Source organism: Danio rerio, chromosome 8, assembly GCF_049306965.1.
Source record: "Danio rerio strain Tuebingen ecotype United States chromosome 8, GRCz12tu, whole genome shotgun sequence".
NCBI lineage: Eukaryota > Metazoa > Chordata > Actinopteri > Cypriniformes > Danionidae > Danio > Danio rerio.
Window position 1 is genome coordinate 18570037 of NC_133183.1, and position 19194 is coordinate 18589230.

A 19194-nucleotide genomic window follows, 5' to 3' on the forward strand; every position below is an offset into this window, starting at 1 on the left:
ATTTTCATGAAAATAAACTTAAATATAAAGAAAAAGGTTTCCAATTGTCTCTAATCTAACAAAGGGGCATGTGAAAGACATTTCATTAATCAGATTTTCTTTGTTTACGTGTTTACTCTTGGCAAAGGCTTTCTTTTCCAGGGTTGGAGGCCTGTATTCTTCATAAATGGAGACTGGATGTGAATACTGATGAAGATCCACTTGGCAACACTCCAAACACACACACACGCACACACACACACACACACACACACGCACACACGCACACACGTTCTTCTCTTTCAAACGCTGAGAAAATGATGCTTGTTTTAAAAGTTTATTGCATAGATCAGGAACAGCATACATATCTGAGGTGACACAGTAAAATAGTAAACAACAAAATTTTTGGCTCACTTTTTCTCGACATTAAAACCAGATAAATCTCTCTGTCCAAGTTTTTCCCATTCTTAATAATCAAGCCACTGGATCAGTATTGTGACTGAATGACAAGATTATCCATACATACAAATAAGCAATAAGTAGATTGTTCTGACTAAAAATAAAATATGTACTAAAAGAAAGACAACATGATAAGACAAATTAGATGGAAAAACAGTGCAAATCAGCCCATACTAGCTTAGAGGTTAGCAAACTCCCACATCACATGAAAATGTTTTTAGAAATTGGTGCACTTGTATGGTGAACACACACACAAAAAATGTGATATCAGGAAAACACAAGATTAAAAAGGAGAAATAAACAACGTTACAAAATGTTTAAATATGAAATCTTCATTTTTCCATGTAAACAGTATGTTAGGTTTCTTTGCATATATTTACTGTGGGGTTTGGATATACTTTGACACTATGAAAATCTAAAACTTACAACCAATCACATCTTAAATAAATAACATTAAAACTGACAGACGTCTCTACTGAAACAGAAAAAAAAACAGAATAAAAATACTTCACTCAAAGGAAAATCCCACAAGAAACTAAAAACAACACTTCAACTGAAGTTACAGTTATATTGATGTGATCAAGTGTCAGCCAGTTTACTCAAACATCATTCAAAAAGGAGGATTTTAAGAGGTATTCAGTTTCGAATACTGAAGGTTTTGGCTTTTTTGATGCTTAAAAGCATTGGCGGCTTTATCTTTGGTTTGTCTGCAAAAAGCTGAGTTTCACTCTCTGTTGTGGGAAAACGTCTGGAGTAAATGTCAGGATATTCCTTCTGAAACTGAGAGGAAAAAAAACAATAAAAAAAGGGTAGGATTTAGACATTTATATAATTAACTGGAACAAACTACGAATGAACACTGGTTTTTGGTTACTTTAATTTTTGTGAAGCATAAATTTCTTTTTTGTAGTTATGTGTAACTAATTAGATGTATTTATTATCTAACAAATATAGCTTGCATGAAAAGTAGCTAGTAACACTAGTAACATTTATATAGAGTTTAAATGCAAATGTTATTTAGCGCATGAGAAAATCTATTTAGTATCTACACTAAATCAAATTTCAATTAATATTTATTTAAATAGTCACTAGATATTTCAAGGATGTATTATTACATGTATTGTTACTTCTAAAAGCATATTAAATGCTAATTAAAGGGCATCTATTTTACCCCTTTTTCAGGATTTAAGATCTGTCTTTTGTGTCTCCAGAATGTGTTGGTAAAATTTCAAAATACCCAGATTATTTATTATATATTTCTAAATATGGGAATTTTGAGCTCTAAAGACACTGTAGCTGTTTTTGTTGCCTGTGCCTTTAATGCAAATGAGCTGGTTCTCCCCACCTACACATGCGTGTCAGAGCAATACAGATATCTCTCTATGCGCTGAGGCGTTTTCTCCAGTGGTGTCTCATGTCATATACACAAGCAGTGACAGAAACAAATTAAGCTGATCTCTCGTTTATGAGAAATACTATGGTAAGTACTTTCCTAATGGTAATTTGATGTAATTCAAGCCTTTCAGCAAAGATGAGTAACAAATAATGTTGTTACAAATTTTATGCACGTACACGTTTAACTTTGCACTGTTTAACACAGAATTGTTCCTTTGTCGCGTTGCATTGGACCTCAACATTGCAGGGATTTGGATCCTATTTTAACAACAGAATTTTTTAAAAAGGAGTCTTGTGTTTATATCACTCAAATATGACTGTGGACACACTAGACCTACACACAGTTTTGCCTGAACACCTTACAAAAGTTAGATTGTGCCTTTTAAATCAGCTACTTTGTTTACCGTCAAAAAAATGTAAATCTAAAAACATGGATAAAATGATGTTCCTATTGTCGTTGAGCAGAATAACAGATGTATCTGTATAAAAACAACATTCTCATACTGAATCTGTACTTATTCGAATTATATTTTAAAGTATTATAGAGTAAATAGATACCAGTTTAATCTTCTTTTTCTTCTCTTTGACAGACATGCTCTTGTCTTTGATGATGTTCTCCAGCAGGTCAGCCAGAGCAGACTGAGACACTGACAGCTTCTGCTGCTCAAACTCCTGACAGCTGATCTGCCTGCAGAACGAGTATGATGGTATAGGACCAGCAGAGCCAGGACACGAGCTCTGAGATAAAGAGCAAGGCAGTGTTAGATGAATAAACAGATGCAGGAACTAATGAATGCAGGAATTGATTGACATTCTGCTTTAACTGCTATTTAAAAGGGTCTGTGTTTAGTTCATCCAGTACAATTACCCTAAATCCACTATTGTGAATTCAATACAATTCAATAAAATAACAATAATAATTTTACAAACTGAAGAATGAGTCAAAATTTAAAAGGACAATATGATCTGAATGATGACCTGATGCAAAACTGAAACCATTTTTAAGCTGCAACTATATAAACATTACATTATCATTTAAACATCTCAAAGTGAGCCAAATGGACCATAAATATAGACAAAAACGTCCATAAAGTTATACATGCATTCTTGATGAGAAGAGAAGCTTTCAAAACTGTATTGTTTAAGTTTTAAACACTTTTGAGTTATTTAGAGCTGTATAAATTCATAATTGTAAGTAAATCCTTTCCTTTCTGTGTGGTCCTTGTAGACTCACCAGTGACTTGAGATAGTTGATGTGATCTTCCACAGCATTGCGCAGATAGACAGGCACCTGCAGGACTTCCTGATGGTGATCCATGAGAAAAGACAACAGCCTCGTAGCCAAGAGCTCATCCAGATCGTCCACCTCCTCACAGCTCAACACACACCTGGAGAACGTCTGCACCAACTGCACACAGAAACACAAATGTAGTTGTAATGTGTACGACATGCGTGAATGTGCACAACAGGACATTCAACAAGTCAGCATTTGCTTTAATGCGAGTGAGATTATGGTTATAAATATAACAAATCAGCTGCATCCATTGAACTCCTCCTGACCAGAGTGCGTGTTCCGATGACGTCGTGTAACCGTGGCATGTCCACGTTCTGGCTCATGCGTGAGATCATCCGCAAGAGCAGCTGGAGTTTGCGGCGGCTGACGGGAGGCAAGAGTAACGTGCAGAGCTGAAGAGCCTCGACGGCCACCTGCTCCAGTGACGGCTGTAATAAACCTGGAACATCATGTGGGCGAAATAAACCACAGCACAAAACTGCGAAAATACTACAACTAGAAATACAAGAGACTACAAACAACACATGAACAATATGAATTATCAATACATATACACACATATGAATCCACACACACATATATATACACGCATATATATACACACACACATCTCTATCTATATATCTATATTATACACATATACATATATATATATATATATATATATATATATATATATATATATATATATATATATATATATATATATATATATATATATATATATATATATATATATATATAAAACACACACACACACACATACATACATACATACATATATACATACATATATATATATATATATATGATGATTTTATATAGGATGACTTTATATACACAAACACAGATACATATTTGTCATTTATTTAGATGTGAATTACAAGAGTTCTTTTAAATTTAGGAGAAATGATGCAGTTTGTTAAACAAATTAGAGATGATTTTGCTCAAACATCACTACAAATACATCAAACATTAAATCCCATGTTATAAGTAAATTGCAGATTAAAGGGTCACGAAATACCAAAGCAAAATTTTTGAGCTGCTGACAGTGATATACACGTCCCACACTGCTAAAAACACTATTAAGACACATATTTTACTAAAAAGAAAAAAATTGGTTGCTTTTGCGTAATTTCTAGCAAATTAATTTTTCCGGTTTAAAATGAATTTTTGAAGCTGTGTCACGCCGATTAGGTACTTGTGTGTAATACAGTGTGTAGACTGGCTGTCTGTATACCTGGCAGTACTTAGTGACATCTCTGAGTGTGCTGCATTCATTCATGAGAAAGACTTGGCTCAAACCAATCAGCACGCTCTATTGTGTATGCGGTGCAACTTCATTCATATGCAAGCTAGCTTCGTAGACTGTTTTTACTTGTACAGTGTTTAGATGGCAGAGAGACGCCACGTTGTGTTTACAAAACAAGTGGAAGAAGAAGAATTGTTTAAAGATATGGGTCGTCAGTGTTGCTTTTATAATGTGCTGCAATGAAGGTTTTGTTTTCATATTACCGCTATGAGAGCGCAGCTGGACTCAAGTGTGGATTATAGTGCATGCAACACTCTGAAAAAAATGTGTCTAAGGAACATTTTTTCCTGAGAGCTTTTCTCATTTGGAAATGGTGAAATCCAGAATTGCTGCTCGTCTTCTTTTAATAAAGACACGGCTCTAGTTGGTGCAGATTGTCTTGTCTCTACAGATTTGGTAAGTAAGCGATCAGTTTCTCTCATTTGTCGTGCGGTATCAAATATTGCATTAAAAATACACGCTTCCAGCAGTTTCTCGAATCAAATATTTCATTTGTCATGAGGGGCATGAATGGAATTTCTGAATAAAAGTGCAAAACTGCAGTAAAAGTCCACCATTTAATAATTTGGCAAACAATTTGATTACTGATGTTCATGTAAACGCAGTCACTGTCTTTCTGCCCTGCATCTGTGTGTTTGTTTTGTCTCTGTAAAAATCAGCGTGTGCCCAAATCGAAACTCCTATTTTTAAGCAAATTTCTATGCACCATCCCTCTTTCCCTCCTCTGACACTGCCCCCCAAACTAAGCTAGACACGCCCACTTTCCAGACTTTTTCCAAACTAGAGGTGTGAAAACACCCTGCTGAAATTGGGGTTTCGTGGCCCTTTAAGTTTGGGCAAAGTATAATTAAAGGCCCACAATTTTCAAATAATATAATTTTAAGATCACATATTTTACAAAAAGAAAGTTGATATAACAATCAAATATAATACTTGATGTAGTAGTCCCTGCTTTTATTTATATATATATATATATATATATATATATATATATATATATATATATATATTTTTTTTTTTTTTTTTTTTTTTTTGGGAGGGGGGGGTTTGGGGTGGGGGGGTTAGATAATGATAATGTTAGATAATGTGACAAAAAGTATGTATTAGTATTCAAAGTGTGCCATAGAATGAGTTAGCGTTAAAATGATAGTTCACACCAAAATAAAAATTGTAATGTTATTCCTAATCTGAAAGGATATATTTAAAATAATAAAAGTATCTCTTCTGTGTTCTACACAGGCAAGCCAATCATGTGGATTTGGAATAACATGAGGGTCTGTACAATAATTTTATTTTTGCATGAACTATCGCTTTCAAGAATCCTAGATGTTAGTCTGACAAGCACAACATACACATGCTAAAGCACAAATAGACAAGCACATCCTCACGTGTGTTTTTCACATGCTCTTACTTTGCTCAGGCTGGTGTGTTAACAGGGCTGAAGGAGGCCGAGCGGGTGCAGGTTTGCTCAGGTCCAGAGAGCTCTGACAGCGTCTGCTAAAGCTTGGACCTGTTCTAACATCCACGCAACTTCCATGCAAACTGGACAAACCGAGACCTCTGAAGCCAACACTGGATGTGGAGTCAGGTCTCATAGTAATTTCAGCCACGGGTGCATGAACACTAAAGCTGCTAGCAGACATTTCTCTATTCTCCTCTATATCAAACAAGTTACCAATGCTTCTGGGCCGGGCTCTGGCAGGTCTCGAGTTGTTTCGCCGCAGATCTGCTGAAAGTTGGGAGCTCACGCTGCTGCCGGAAGTGTTTATGGATACCAAGGAACTCTGGAGGTTTGGTTCTAATGGAGAATCAGTTTCAGGGTTTGATTTATCACTGCTACAGGACTCGAGGCTTTCAGACGACCTAAAAAGTCTGTTTTTGGCACAGTTATTAATGTTTCCCTCCAGTGAACAACTTCTGGGACGAAGCCTGCCATATGGGACATCTGTTTTGTGGGCCTGAGAAACATCTAGATAGCTACCATCCAGCCTGTCTCCATCGCTGACCCTTCTACCTCTAAAAACTCTACGGGTTTCTAACTTGGTCTCTGTTTTTGAACTGAAAACTTCCTTCATGGGCGAATCGGCTTCATCGATGGCCTCTTTTCTTATTAAGCTGAGCAGTAGGCATTCGGTGGACCTGAACAGGTTGGCTGGGTTCACATATGGGTTTTTGGCAGGCTGTGGGCAGTTTGGCTCCTCCTGGTTTTTACGCTTTCCAGGTTGGGATTTAGGAGTCGTGATGTAGCCACACATAACTAGCAAAAAGGACCAGACAACAGAACATAAAACAACAAAGAGGCAGGCAACGAAGTGAGACATGTAAAACAGAGCAGACAGGGTTAGTTTTGAACATCGTCTGACACCACAAAAGCAGTGCAGTCAGTAGACACGCATCTCCATAGTTTGTTCTTATTAACATTTTGTAAATTGAGACCCACAGCCAAATGATTTTGATGACCCTTTTAGTAGGACTTTCCCCAGAAAGGACAAAGGATGAGTGTGTAAAAAAACAAAACACAAGCCTAAAATCTCAAAAAACATTAACATGGGTACATTATATTAAATATATACACAACTTTTCAAATGTTTGTGTAAATCTTAAATATATATTAAGTAATCTCGTCTGATATTATAATATATTAAAAGTTTTATACAAAAGGTGAACGCATAAGCTTTTCATTAATAAATGGTTTGTTAGAACAGGCTAAAATATGGCTGAGATTAGGACTGCACAACACATCACTTCAGGATTGATATCGCAATTTGTTAATCTGCAATAGTTACATCGCTGAATATGCAATGTCAAATTGCATTCATAGTTAGAACCACAATTTAGAATATGTCAATTGTGGAGTCATCGCAAATTTTAACCCTAAAATTGAGAGAAAGTTTTTCATTTCAATGTGTTTTTAAGACCTGTTACTGTGTACAATTTAAGCAAATTTATAGGTGCTGTTTGTAAGTTTGACACCCAGTGGTTGAACTAGATATTACATCCCTGGATCAAAACAAACACAAGTGCAGGTCACCAGATTGCTTATCGCTGCAAATCTAGTCACGTAGTGCATTTTGACATTGGGTTATAAATGTATCCTGCCCACCTAATCTTTGCGCTAGTAATAATTATATTATTTGCTAAATGATAACCTCATGTGGAACTCTGAATCTGCATCTCATTTAGGAGTCTGCTACTGTCCACCGGAGGTTGCATTTCTGTCACCAATGCATGCTTTCAGAGCCTTTCTGAGTGAATAAATTAATGAATTACGCGGTTTTCCACCAAGGCAACCCGGAGTGCTGGAATATTATTGGCTAAACTGGCATTGGACAGGTTAAAAGAACCAAAACAAAGACAGAAGTTCCGGCACTGAAAGCACATTTTTAAAAGCAGAATACTTGACTTCAGCATTGTTTTTCAGATAAACAAAAATGTTCACTTAGCATGTTTCTGAAATATCAGCATACATATAATGGTATTTTTATGCTTTAGAAGAGTCAAAAACTTACATACAGCACCTTTAAACTAAGACATTAGAAAAGGCATATAAACCAAAATCTATTGTTTTTAATTATTTTTACAATGAAGACTATACACTATACGGTCTTATTTTATCTACTATTAATACATTTCTGTACCTCATACGTTTAGATTCCACAGAAATCATAAAATTAATTTGTATTTGTTCAATTGTATTGTACATTATGCTAACTCCTCTACAAAAAAATCCCAATCAATGTAAAAATACTAATCAATTCCAAACAGAGTTATGTTATAAGTCATCTTTTGAAAATAAATGTATATCTTAATATACATTGCAGACAAACAAAATATCGTAATATCAGTTATTTTCTAATATCGTGCAGCCCTAGCTGAGATTTTTGAATATCGGGAATCTAAGGCTTAAAAAAACAGAAAATTGCCTTTAAAATGATCCAAATTAAAATTTTTGCAAAGGACATTACAAATAAAAAATTATCAAGTTTTGATTTATTCATAAGGCAATTGACAAAATATCTACATGGAGCATGAACTTTACTTAATATGCTAATGCTTTGTAGAATGAAACAAAATTGTTAATTTTTACCCATACACTGTATTTTTGGCTTTTGCTAACATTTCTGAACAACATAAAACTGCTTTTGTGGTCCATGACCACACATATTTAAAAATAATTATTGCTGTATTGGCAAATCCGTCTATTATTTGGAGTTTGCAAAACATACTTTTGCTTCTTAATATTTTTGTTAAGTTAAATCAGAATTTTTTATAAATAATAATAAAAAAATCAAAAGGAGAAGCATTTCAGTGTTGATCTTTAAAGTTAAATAGATAAATCTTACCTTAAAAAAATACCTTAGATAATCCTGAACACCAAACTTTTTGAACAGTGGTGTATATGTAACCAGTTAATTACAGCATAACCTGATCACAGACATGCAAAATCCAAAACATGTTTCATACATACCCAGGATGTTGACAAAGAGTTCGTAATACTGATAAGTGAGCAGTGGCTGAGGAAGACTGTAGAAGTAGTCTGAGACCGTTTTAAACACATCCCGCTCAAATCCTAGGTAAGTCGGCTGGTCTGAGTCATACTTTGGCCCTGAAAAATAATACATAATATTAAAAAATTTATTATTTTGAGTTTTATACACGGAAAAATGACAAAAGACAATATATGCATGGTCTCTATCTGGCTGTTGTAATATGTAATACTGTACAGGAATGCAAACTTAACAGAGTGGACAAATGTTCGAGGCCATATCTCTGTATGTGAAGGCTTCAGATACAAAAACATCACCAAAATAATATCATTGTTTATGTGTAGCATTATTAAAGATTAAAAGCAAGAAATATTAACTTCATAATGATCTTGATTGTCCAAATAAAACCTTTTAAGTAATATCTTATTTAGTATCTTATAAAAGCACCTGAACTTCCAAAACCCAAAGTTGACATGTTTACAAAATACAGTTTTTAATTTTTGTAATATAAAACTTACAGTTTGCTAGACATTTCATAGCAGACAATACCCAGTGCGGTAAATCTTCTACGGAGGGAGAAAAATAAGATATTATTCACGATGTGAAAATATGACTATCACCACTATGTTTTTACACAGAGATGACACACATCTGGCCTACCTGTTTTATCCTCCAATGAAACGACTCCATGTTTATTGACTTTGGTCATATTATACACAATGAACTGAGGATTGACCTTGGCTGGATCCAAAACGCCTTCCAGAGAAGCAGATCCCACCAACTTCTGCAAACTGAACATTCAAATGACAATCAAATTCAACAACAATATGACATTTACTAAATTACTAATTAAAATATGCAACTAATGTGTAATCATTTTCTAAAGGAATTCTTTACAATTTTACTCCATTGCACAATTTTCAGAAACAAAAATGCAAAACAAGCCATCAGCAAAGATTTCTAGACATTAAAGACTAACGTTATCTCTGCGAAAAACTGAAAATTTCTCAGAAGAAGGTCGTCTACGGAGACTTGAGAGTTTATTTGTGCATCCTGAAGCTCCACATTTTAACCTTCTTAGTCGCTGACATTATCTTCAGCAGGTGAAAACTCTAATAACAGATGGCTGCTTCTCACTCAGGGCTGTTTATGCTAATGAGGGAGAGATCGTCTCTAATGTGTGGGGCTTTCCCCCTCTGATGACATAACAAAAGGGGTGTTAATCAAAGTGTTTCTGTTTTTATTAGGAGTGATAATAAACATTGAATTCAATTATTAATTCTTACCATTAGTGGCTGGCTATAACCACACAGGATTGCCACAAAACTATGTTTAAATCCCTTATAAAAGTGATTTTTGCATAATAGGTGCCCTTTAAATTAAATATTTTGGTGACCCATGTTAATGCCAAGGCAAACATTCAACCAAAACAATATCAATCAAGGTTTCAGTAGGATCTAAAGGTAGAAAAAAAAAAAGATTCAAAAAAGCAAATAATAATTAAATAATACAATTAATATAAAATGTATAGGGAGCACAAAAGAAGAACTTTTAATAATTCTTAAATTATTTGACAAAAAAAAACTTAATCTTGGAATATGGAAATAAGATGTATTTTTGTTTTGTTTTCCAGTGCAAAATTTTACGGATTGTTAAATGAAGACAGAAGCAAAGTTTTGGAAAGATACAGGATAAGTTTTTTTTTTTTTGCGAAACATTTCTTGAAATTAGCTAAATAATAAATAAGTTCATTAAACCTTAAATTTCCATACTCTGTTGACACATATAGGCTCTTTCCTAGTAAACATCTAACTTTTTTTCCTTTACAAGTTCATACAGGAGAAAAATAACGAAGAAGATATTTATTGTTTGGTAGTGCATGCAAAATTTAATGTGTCTCTCTAATGCAGTATTTCTCAACCACTTTCCTGGAAGAGCACCAGCTCTGCATATTTTCTATGTCTCCTTAGCCAAACACACCTGATTCAGATCATCAGCAGAGACTGAAAGTTCTGTAATGGGTGTGACAGACAAAAGATCATCCAAAACATGCAGTGTTGATGATCCTCCAGGAGCACTGCTCTAATGTACTTAAAATTATGAAAAAGCCAAAGACTTTTTTTTCTAAGACTAAGAAACCTGATCAAAGTATCACCGTCGGGTAAACCTGCTTCTTTGCAAGTGACTAAATACAGGAAATACTCATGGGGCAAAGCAGTGCACTTCAACACATGAAAACTACATGTGACCGATGGTATCGGGGGAGGTCGGTCGACTTACTGTGTAAGTGTCACATTCTTCCAGATCACATGAATATCATCCTCTGTGAGCTCCCTACTGCGCTCCGTCTCACCTGAGGACGATCCCACAGGAGACTCTTGTGTTTCTGGATCCACATTTTCCTGTGTGCAATAAGTCAATATTACAGATCTATAATAAAAATAACATTAATGTGAATTAATGAAATCAATTTATTAATAAATTAGCAATAATTTTGTCAACGATGTTCTTGCTCAAAAGACCTCAATGTGTCATTAGGAGCTTTGGGTAAAAATGATGTTTTGTCTGCGTTTATTGATTCTCAAAGTGTCATTGACTTTGACTTTATAAACCAGCAAACACCAGGGTTTCAGCAAAAATTATAGTGTTCTGTTGTAAATGTCTTCTCACAGTTTCATTTTTGGATGAACTACAAATATAACAATATGTTTAGAGCGAGTAATATTTACCAATGTTTCTTTATCAAATTTCTTCGAGCCCCTGAACTTGAAGAAACTCTCCCTGTCCATCATGGATAAGCTCTTTCTCCTCATAACAGTGGGACGGTTAGGAATAGGCTTCAGAGGAGATGTTGATGGAAACCTTAAACACATATTAAACCAGAAAATATTGTCTAATGTCTGTATGCATTTTTTTCAGACCTTTATAAAACACCCATTTGATCAGACCTGTATAGTTGGCTGTTGTCCTCCAGGTCCTCCATGCCCCATCTACCCTTCACATCCTCAATAACATGGTTCTTCAAAAACTTTTTCAGCAGCTGGACTGTCTGCTGTCGGGTGACATCTGGTCCAAAATTGCTGTTGTTTTTCAAGAGTTCATGTAACCAGTCCACAGCGGTGGATGCGGTGAAGCAGTTCGTGTAAACTCTAAAGTGCTGCCGGTGCTTTTTCAAAGGCATCCCGGCTCGGAAAAGCTTGGTCACTTCATTCCACTGTAAAATAAAGAAATCATATCACACAATACATTTATTTATTATCACTTCAGATAATAAACTATAATCACTAAGTAATTGGTTGGTAGATTGTCCAAAACACAAAAACTGATAATTCAGCATAACAAAAAATATTCTGTAAAGTTCTATTGTTACAGTTTGTTGTTAAAATATATTCATAATTGTCATTAAATACACACAATGAGCATAAAGAAATGATGATTTGTAAACATAGTTCACTTGGAAGATAAATAGTAGCATATATAGTTAACTTCATATGACTTACACTACTTACAAGTGAGCTAAAGTGAGGTAAAGTTGGTTTGATATTCGCACATTCATTCAGTGACAACTTTTGACATGCTCACTATATTGTTCATCATGGTACTTTGAATATTCTTTCAATATATGACTTCAAAACAACATTAGCACTTTTTATTTGATTGTTTATTGTTGTGCTTTGAAAGAAACTGGGTGCTAATATAATTTCCCTATTTAGTATTAGCAGAGAAAAAGGTAAAAAAGCATTTTACCTTTCTAAAATGTAGGACAAATTCAGAGTGTGTGAATATAAAACCAACTTTAACTTACCTCAACGTAAACTGAAAGTTACAAACTAACATTCAAAAGTGTTATACAAATACTAAACAAAATATCACAATGCATAATCAGGCCATCATATTATCGTATTGCATCAAATAAAGTGGAGACTCACCAGTTTAGTGGCCCTGTATGGACCCGGGGTGACGATGTGAGAACTCATTGAAAGATTACGGTGCGTCCAACGACTATAAAGCCGTTTTCATTATTCCTACAAATACATGAGAGTTTACTTTTAATTAACTGAATGCATTTGCTAGCTATATTAAATACGCACGCTATACTTATCGAAAAATAAAGTCGCTTATTGAGCTATCGCGGGCTGTGTAAACAGATAATCCGAGGTTGTTCCTTTCCTCACACCCGTTTGAAATTACAACGCAAACGCTAGAGAACGATGTGATTTGATGATTTGTTTCATCACATGACCAATGTGGCTGCACTCATTGGCTGTCCGCTGGTGACAGATTTGGTTGTCAAAATAATAGTCCGGTATAGCATGATCATTATAGTTTTATTTACAGCCAATGCTTCGCACATATGTATATTTTCTAAAGTTTCTCCCTGTCGTGAGGTATTTAAAAATTATTTTGAATGTAATTTTAATCTTAACAACGATTAAAAAGTAAAATTGTTTTAAAACTGTCTACATTAATAGCACGAATTAACCACAATGACTGTAATTGTAATTTATTTTCGGTAATGTTTTATATATTTTTCAAATTCATTTATTTGTTTGTTTTGTATATGTTTTCTTGTATTTATGATATGATGCTTGCCTGCCTGTTAGTTATTCTTATTACTTTTAAATAGTAAGTTGGAAAAAATGCAATAGTCTGATAATAATGTGTAAATAATAATGATTACTCATAATAATAATAATAACTTATAATAATAATATAATAATAATAATAGGAATAAGAAGAAGAATAATAAAATAATAATAATAATGTGTGTGTGTGTTCATATATATATATATATATATATATATATATATATATATATATATATATATATATATATATATATATATATATATATATATATATATATATATATATACATATATATATATATATATATATATATATATATATATATATATATATATATATATATATATATATACATACATATATATATATATATATATATATATATATATATATATATATATATATACATACATATATATATATATATATATATATATATATATATATATATATATACATATATATATATATATATATATATATATATATATATATATATATATATATATATATATATATATATATATATATATATAGTCTTATTAAAATATCCAAATACACATAAATAAGAAATTGAAAGACCTTGCTCTGCAATAATGTACAACACATCTAAAACAAATGCGAAAACATCAAGAAAATATCAAAATAATAAATAAAATGACATTACGACTACATTTCCCATATTGCAGTGTGCAAACACAAATTAAAAGTTTCACTTCCTCTTGTACTGTTTCCGGCGACAGGTTTCTAGTACTAAAACTGCTCGTCAAATATTTAACGGTTTTTCTGGTAAGTGATCGACTATTTGCCAGCTGATCTCACTGGATATCATTCTCTATGTGCTGATCAGCAAACAGCAGCTTACCATAGGGTGATTTTCATTCATTATCAGAGGTGCAGAAGAGTCGCTAGTGAGCTTTGTGTTGCTAGCTTATGGCTGTCAGTGAAAACTGAAAGTGGTTTAGCAGTCGTCTCCTACTTTACTTGCGGTAAACTCGCATTTGCGTCTTAAACCAGCAAATCTTTAACAAAATATGACGAGTCAGTTAGGCATACAAATTGTTACCCTACAGTATAGCATTGATTTCACAGGCATCGTAGATGATTAGACGTGATATTGAACTTAAATGATTTTTAAAAGGATGGACACTTAAAAATGCTAAAATAATAACACGTGGATACTAACTATTAAGTCTATTTATGTAAGTTTATCTATAATTAATATTTAATACTAATTATTAAGTGTGTTTATTAAGTGTATTCAAATTGTTTAATTGGTTTTGGTGTTCATCTCAACACAAAATGCTTGAAAACTTAATTTGAAATGTTTCTGATTTATTTATTGGTTTTCATAAATGTTCAGATTTTTTGAACAACATATTTTTGGTCATATATCTTTATTATCTATATATCTGTTTGTTAACATTTCATTTCTTAACAATTAACTCTAGTTAATTAAACTAGCGTTAAACTAATGAAAGCTACTTTCAGCATTTTCAGCAGTGTTAATTTCTTACTCACTGAAATCAAAGTCATAGCTATTACATCTGATGGAGCTAATAATTAATTCATTTCAGTTGTATATCTTAAACTAACATTAACATTGTTTAAGCAGTTTTTTTCTTACTGTATTACTGTATAAAGTGTTACTTGATGTATTTTATAATCCTTTTGCTATGTAATTTTGTTTGAAAATGAGTCCGTTCTTAATGTGTACATACAATACACACAAATTTTATACAAATAGACACAAACGAGTTTTTTTTGTTATTATACCAGATAAATACATTAAAATAAAGTTTTTTTATGGTAGCAAGAGTATTGTTAGTTTTTTAGGATATCTATTTGCTAGTGTGCTTCAAAACAATGAAACAATTCACGTTTAGAAGATAAAGACCTCATATCAACATTCAAAGCTTACAGTTTGTCACTTCCAAAATTAGTTTTTGTTGTCACCAGTCATACTTCCGTTTCGCATCAAATCTTGATCAATCAAATGCTTTCTAGTATCTGACATGTCCCGCCCCCTTCAAGACGCTTCTCATATGCTTTTTATTTGATGCACTTCATCTCTTTTTTTTAATCCTTTTTTCTTAAAGCCTTAAGAACAAAGTACAGAACATTACAAAAAAGAAAGAAAAAAAGAAAAGAAAAAAAATATATCAGGGCTGTACAAAAAACTAAATATAAATAAGACAAACAAATATATGTGTAAGTATACATACTATAAATGGGTAAGGGCCTTGAGGAATTACAGGATCTTTAAGGTTTTAGGTTTAAAAAAAAAAAAAAAGGTTTTAATTCTTTTTTATTAGTGCTTTGCTTTTTGTTGTTTGTATAATGTTTGAATTCTATTACAATAGCAGGATTAAATGATTTTTGGTTATTAAAATTTTATCTGTGAATATGGTACTTTGTAAATATTATCAAAAGATTAATAACATAAGCTTCCTTCTCTATTTTTTGTTACAGTTCAAAAATCCAAAATAACATGTAGGTATTCTAAACTGAAACTTGGCAATAATTTGTCGTTTATGAATTTAGAGATCTCACACCATATTTTCTTTGAGAATTGACAAACTGGCCGTGACAAACAAAATGAACAGTTTTGGAAACTTGAAAAGAAAATGTTTGACGGTAAAATGTATGCAGAGTTTTAAACAAGACCTCTTTAAAATTTTTTGTAATAAAAATTGTGTTAAGCAATGACCAAACCTCTGAGGACCCCAGACCAATAAGAGATTATATAGGGTTTTTTTTTACTATGAGTGACTGAAATAAGGAACATATGGCCTTATTTTAGTGAGAAGAAAAACATATTTTCCCACATTGTTTATCTTTGGGGTGTAACAAAGAGATATTTTCTGAATATGAGTAACTTTTACATAGTCAGACAATACATGGGAATACTTAAGCAGCAAAGTATTATAAAGGATACAATTAAATTAAAATGTGATAAAAATTCTTCATAAGACATTAAGTAACCTTGGGGATTCAATATCTGTATGCGCTTCATCTCAACCACTCTTGCTGGCGGTGCTGTGACAAAACAAAATGCTATAGGCTGTTTTTTTTCAAATGGGAGGACATAATATGTGTCCCACCTCTCTGTTCATTTTAAGATGAGATTACACCAAACTAAAAATGCACATATTTGTAAATATTGTAATAATAATGTATATGATATATAAAATACAGTTGAAACCAGAAGTTTACATACACTGTATAAAAAGGCACATAACCATTTTAAAAAAGTCAGATGGACAAAGGGGAAAGCTTACAAGCCTAGGAACACCATCCCAACTGTGAAGTAAGGGGGCAGGAGCATCATGTTGTGAGGCTGTTTTGCTGCAGGAGGGACTGGTCCACTTCACAGCATAGATGGCATCATGAAGAAAGAACATTATGTAGAAATACTAAAACAACATCTCAAGACATCAGCCAGGAAATTAAAACTTGGCCACAAATGGGTTTTCCAAGCAGACCATGACAGTAAGCATACTGCCAAATTAGTTAAAATGTGCTTTAAAGATAACAGAGTCAATGTTTAGGAGTGGCCATCACAAAGCCCTGATCTCAATCCTATAGAAAATTTGTGGGTAGAGTTGTAAAAGCTTTTGCGAGCAAGACATTCTACAAATCTGACTCAGTTACACCAATTCTGTCAGGAGGAATGAGCCAAAATTCCTCCTAACTATTGTGAGAAGCTTGTGAAAGGATACCCAAAACATTTGACCAAAGTTATACAGTTTAAAAGCAAAGCTAAAAAAATACCAAGGAAATGTATGTAAATTTTTGACTGTCAAATAATTAATAAAAAATTCTCTAAAGAAATTCTTTCATTATTCTGGCATTTAGCAAATGTAATCATTTAGTTAATCCTAACGGACCTAAAATAGTAAGTAAACGTTTAGATTTACCATCTGACATTTTAAAAAAATGGTTGTTCCTTTTTTTTTTAGAGTGTATGTAAACTTAGGTTTCAACTGTACATTCAAATGTCTACTAATTTCACACACATCCTTTCCTCCTAGGGTCTTCTGCTGAACTCTGAGTCCAGATAGGATGATTGACATAAAGGCATGGGCAGAATATGTGGTGGAGTGGGCAGCTAAAGACCCCTACGGCTTTCTCACCACAGTCATCCTAGCTTTAACCCCTCTGTTTATCGCCAGTGCCCTTTTGTCATGGAAGCTCGCCAAGATGATCGAAGCCAAGGACCGCGAGCAGAAAAAGAAGCAAAAAAGACAGGAGAACATCGCCAAAGCCAAGAGAGCCAAGAAGGACTGAGCGTGAGATGGAGAAGGGTCAATATCATCGTCCAGTTCCCTGATATATATGGCTCGTTTCTTAACCCAGGACACGTATTATGGGACCTGGAGCAAGTCTGGGCTTGAAGGAGACCTCAGTTAAAGCCTTAGAGGAATCATATAATCAGGGGGTTGATTGATTGATTGATCAATCTTAAAGGCAGGACTGCAGTATACTTTTCCAGGATAATACTAGTACAGTGGGAAATGCACTGCGCTGTTGTGCTATACACTATTGTGCAGTACTCTGCATTCCATTTTTTTTACTGGGTTGGTGGTTGTTTTCAAGATGAATCCATAACTACATTACAATGAAGTTTTTTATAATAATAAAGAACATTCTTAACGCAAAATTGTGTTGATTTTTCATTTGATTTCTTAAGTACCTTATTTCAGATTTGTAAAGTTTCAAGAGTGACAACTGCATTTAAATACAGGATTGGCTGCGTAAATTGAAGAATATAATGTGCACAGATCATGATTTACTTCCAAATAAGCAAATTGCGATGACCAACACCATGATGATTGTAGCTGTGTTTAGCTTTTTGCACATATTACCTAATAATACTACAATGACCAAAGACTTATTATGGTGGGTATTTTTAATGACTCTGCACGATTCTGGCTAAATTGAGAATCACTATTTTTTTTTTTTGCTTAAAATCAAGATCATGATTCTGCAGATGTAAAATAAAAGCTAATATGAGTAGGCTATTTATCTTATTCTTTTTTTTTTTTCAATTGTGGTAAAACAATAATAATGATATAAGGCCTATGTTAGGCATGGGACGATAACTGTTTTCAAAGTATACCTAGAATTGGAAAAGTCAACGTTTTAAAACAGCAAAAAAATTCTGTAATACCTTTCCTAAGGTATGTGTAGATTTCTTTTGTTTATTTTTAGGACAATAGTATCTCCAGCAGAAAAAAAGATCCAAATAAGTTTTAAATTGTAAAGAAATCTGTGTTTTTGAAATAAATAAAGACAGCAGAAGTCAGTGATTCATTTGATTTATTCCAGCCTGAAATGTTTAGCAGTAATCAAAATATCATGATATTGTGAAACCGTAATATTTTTATCCAAGGTTATCATACTGTCACAATCTTATACCGCCCCATGCCTAGCTTATGAGTAGGTCTACTGTTGGTTAATATGCAAGATTTTGTATAGACTTTGAATGGTGGACTTGAACAGGCTTTAAATTTGTCCTGGTTGTTGATTCACAGTAAAGTGAGAATACAGCTGTTCATAATTCTGAAGTTGGATTGTTATGTTTGAGACATATGCTTGTCATTGACATTATTAGACCATTTATTCACTGGTAAAATGAGACATTTGTCATAATCAGATTCCCTCATGCATTCTAT

General features: G+C 33.2%; 2 protein-coding genes across 3 annotated transcripts; one reads left to right on the top strand and one right to left on the bottom strand.

Moving 5' to 3' along the window:
- Positions 1 to 300: 300 nt before the first annotated feature.
- On the bottom strand, positions 301 to 13122 carry depdc1a (DEP domain containing 1a). Of its 2 annotated transcripts, NM_198872.2 has the most exons (12): positions 12856 to 13122; positions 11875 to 12140; positions 11656 to 11788; positions 11207 to 11328; positions 9587 to 9717; positions 9445 to 9492; positions 8908 to 9045; positions 5851 to 6696; positions 3394 to 3566; positions 3068 to 3241; positions 2392 to 2571; positions 301 to 1218 (listed from the first exon to the last, which is right to left on the bottom strand). In NM_198872.2, the coding sequence occupies exons 1-12, from the start codon at positions 12901 to 12903 to the stop codon at positions 1075 to 1077; spliced, it is 2403 nt and encodes an 800-aa protein (NP_942573.2). In that variant the 5' UTR covers positions 12904 to 13122; the 3' UTR covers positions 301 to 1074. The 2 variants fall into 2 exon arrangements, with proteins under 2 accessions (NP_942573.2, XP_005166830.1); XM_005166773.4 differs by lacking the exon at positions 5851 to 6696 and having other exon boundaries at positions 304 to 1218; positions 12856 to 13117.
- A 1067-nt stretch (positions 13123 to 14189) lies between these two features.
- Positions 14190 to 18179, top strand: smim15 (small integral membrane protein 15). The gene is made up of 2 exons (NM_001159946.2): positions 14190 to 14305; positions 17551 to 18179. Exon 2 carries the CDS (start codon positions 17582 to 17584, stop codon positions 17804 to 17806), a length of 225 nt encoding a protein of 74 aa, NP_001153418.1. The 5' UTR covers positions 14190 to 14305; positions 17551 to 17581; the 3' UTR covers positions 17807 to 18179.
- Positions 18180 to 19194: the final 1015 nt, after the last annotated feature.